The sequence below is a fragment of the Monopterus albus genome, unplaced genomic scaffold (assembly GCF_001952655.1).
Source record: "Monopterus albus unplaced genomic scaffold, M_albus_1.0 scaffold66.1, whole genome shotgun sequence".
NCBI lineage: Eukaryota > Metazoa > Chordata > Actinopteri > Synbranchiformes > Synbranchidae > Monopterus > Monopterus albus.
In genome coordinates, this window is record NW_018127946.1 from 2,000,814 (window position 1) to 2,003,209 (window position 2,396).

Consider the following 2,396-nt stretch of genomic DNA (forward strand, 5'->3'; position numbering starts at 1 on the left):
TGACTGCTCGTCAGAGATGTAGAGCTCCAGGGCCAGGGCAACCTGCAGAAAGGTACAGGGAGAGAGAGAGAGGACACACTACGGGAGAGAGGAGACACACAGTTAGTGATGTGTAATGGTGGCATATAGAAGCATAGGGAGAGAGAGGAGAGGAGAGGAGAGCAGAGCAGAGCAGGAGGGGATGTGTACAGACTGAGAATGAAGAGATGAAGAGGCTGATGTTAAAAATCACCATTTTACCAACTTCAAACAATATTAAAAACGAATCTCAACTTGTTTGGTGTCATTTAAAATGTCTATATTAAAATCCTCAGTTGTGTAATTTAATAAAGCCAGATTAATAACAGAGTAATAGTGTCACATGGTAAAGAGGTGGAACAGGACTGGTTGTATATCAACACTGCAAAACACTGACTGCTGCTTTGCTGCTAGAACCTTACAGAACCAAGTTAGACAGTCATTGTACAGATAGGCCACTGTTTGATCTTTTTTATTTTGTCATACTTTTTCAAGTTACACAAAATATAAACATATACAAATGTTAATAGAAACAGTACTATCAAAACAGTTTATGTTTTTAAATTTAATCATAAGTATAGTTTTGTGTGAATGACTCATTTTAGACAAACATTTCACAGGGATTTCAGATTCTAAGGTCACTATTTATAAAAAAAAACTTTTTAGATTAGTTTTCTTATTGTACATTTTCATGGAAGCTGTACAGTTGATATTATTTCTAACTTTAAATACATGATACTATGTTGTTATTCTGTTATTGTTCGAGATAAATTACACGACACAGTTCATTTCAAAAAAATTTTTCATTATGTGGTATAAACATTTAGTGATTTTAGGCGCGCGTGCGCTTAGTGTCCGTGTTCGATGGCAGCGATGTTCGATTGTTTTGGACCGCAAACAAGATGGCCGCGGAATGTCAACTGTCATAGTTGTTACGTTCTTGTTATTATTTTATAATATTCATACTTAAAGTTACTGAAAGAAAATGGGGTTATCGCTGAGCTCAGACGTATCCGAAAAAGGAGCGTGCGGATATCATGTGCACGGCGTAAGACTTTAAAAACATTCATCTTCCTTTAAATTTGGAGCAGCATGTCATGTACAGCAGCTAATCATAAAATGTTACTGTATGCTAACCTGATGCTAACAGATAGCTAAGCTAGATGGCTAGTCTGCCCGTTTCACAGGTAAAACCTGATGATGTGGCATTACTTACGTGTTACTCCTGGTGGACACAATTATGCTAAAGAAAATACTTGCTTATTATTCGTTTAAAAATAATCAATCTTGAATTCAAGTTTAGAACTTGTCTCAAGGAAAATCTGCTAATATAGTCTAGAATCCACTGAGCTATTACAATGCCCGACTTAATTTATTTAAATCTAGATGAATGCCTGTAGGTAATGCTTTGACTACAATAATACCTTATAGAAGAGAATTTTAGATTTTTATACTGGCCCCAAAAATAACGATTGTACATTTGTACAACACATCATCTTGGAGCATTAGACGATTCCTGGATTGAGAGTAATTGTATACTGAATCTGCTTTGTATAGATTTGCATATGTTTCATTCATCATGTGATTATGTATATGTACTTGATTGTGTTGGGTTTGTTTTTAACTTTTAACGTATTTTTTTATTTTGTTTTATATTTTTAGTGAGTTATCTATTCTATTTATTGGTATGTGTGCTTGATATTGAGTGTGAACCGCTGCTGAAACAATGCAATTTCCCAGATTGGGATTAATAAAGTATTTCTATCTATCTATCTATCTATCTATCTATCTATCTATCTATCTATCTAACATTAGTGCTGAAATGATTAGGCGATTAACTGATAAATCGATCGATTTAAATGCAAAACATTTACAGACACCAATCAGCCATAACATTATGACCTCTGGCAGGTGAAGTGATTAACACTGACTATCTGTTACAGCAGTGGTCCCCAACCCCCGGGCCGCGGACCGGTACCGGTCCGTGGATCAATTGGTACCGGGCCGCACAAGAAATCATTAATTATTTCCGTTTTATTTATTATCTGAGTCTGAAAGATCATTTATTTTGAAAAATGACCGTATTCTCTCGGTTACATCTCGGTCACTTGAGCGCCAAAACTGGCTTACTTGTGGACATATTCAGCCTGCTCAATGAACTCAATCTGTCACTTCAGGGGAAAATGACAACTGTCTTCAAGTTGGCAGATAAAGTAGCTGCATTTAAAGCCAAACTGGATTTGTGGGGACGGCGCGTCAACAGAGGCATTTTGGACATGTTTCAAACATTAGCGGGGATTTGGGGTGAGACTGAGACTGAGCCTGAGCCTTCATTCTCCCAGCTGGTGCACGATCACCTGTCTTTGCTTTTAAAAGAG

At 36.8% G+C, this 2,396-nt stretch overlaps 1 protein-coding gene across 1 annotated transcript in view; it reads left to right on the forward strand.

Moving 5' to 3' along the window:
* The first annotated feature begins 851 nt into the window (after positions 1-851).
* LOC109962677 (Golgi reassembly-stacking protein 1) overlaps positions 852-2,396 on the forward strand; it is an 8,550-nt gene continuing 7,005 nt past the window's right edge. The window contains exon 1 of the mRNA XM_020604582.1: positions 852-1,066. Within this exon, the coding sequence (XP_020460238.1) occupies positions 1,004-1,066 (63 nt within the window). The 5' untranslated portion in view covers positions 852-1,003. The remainder of the gene's footprint in view (positions 1,067-2,396) is intronic.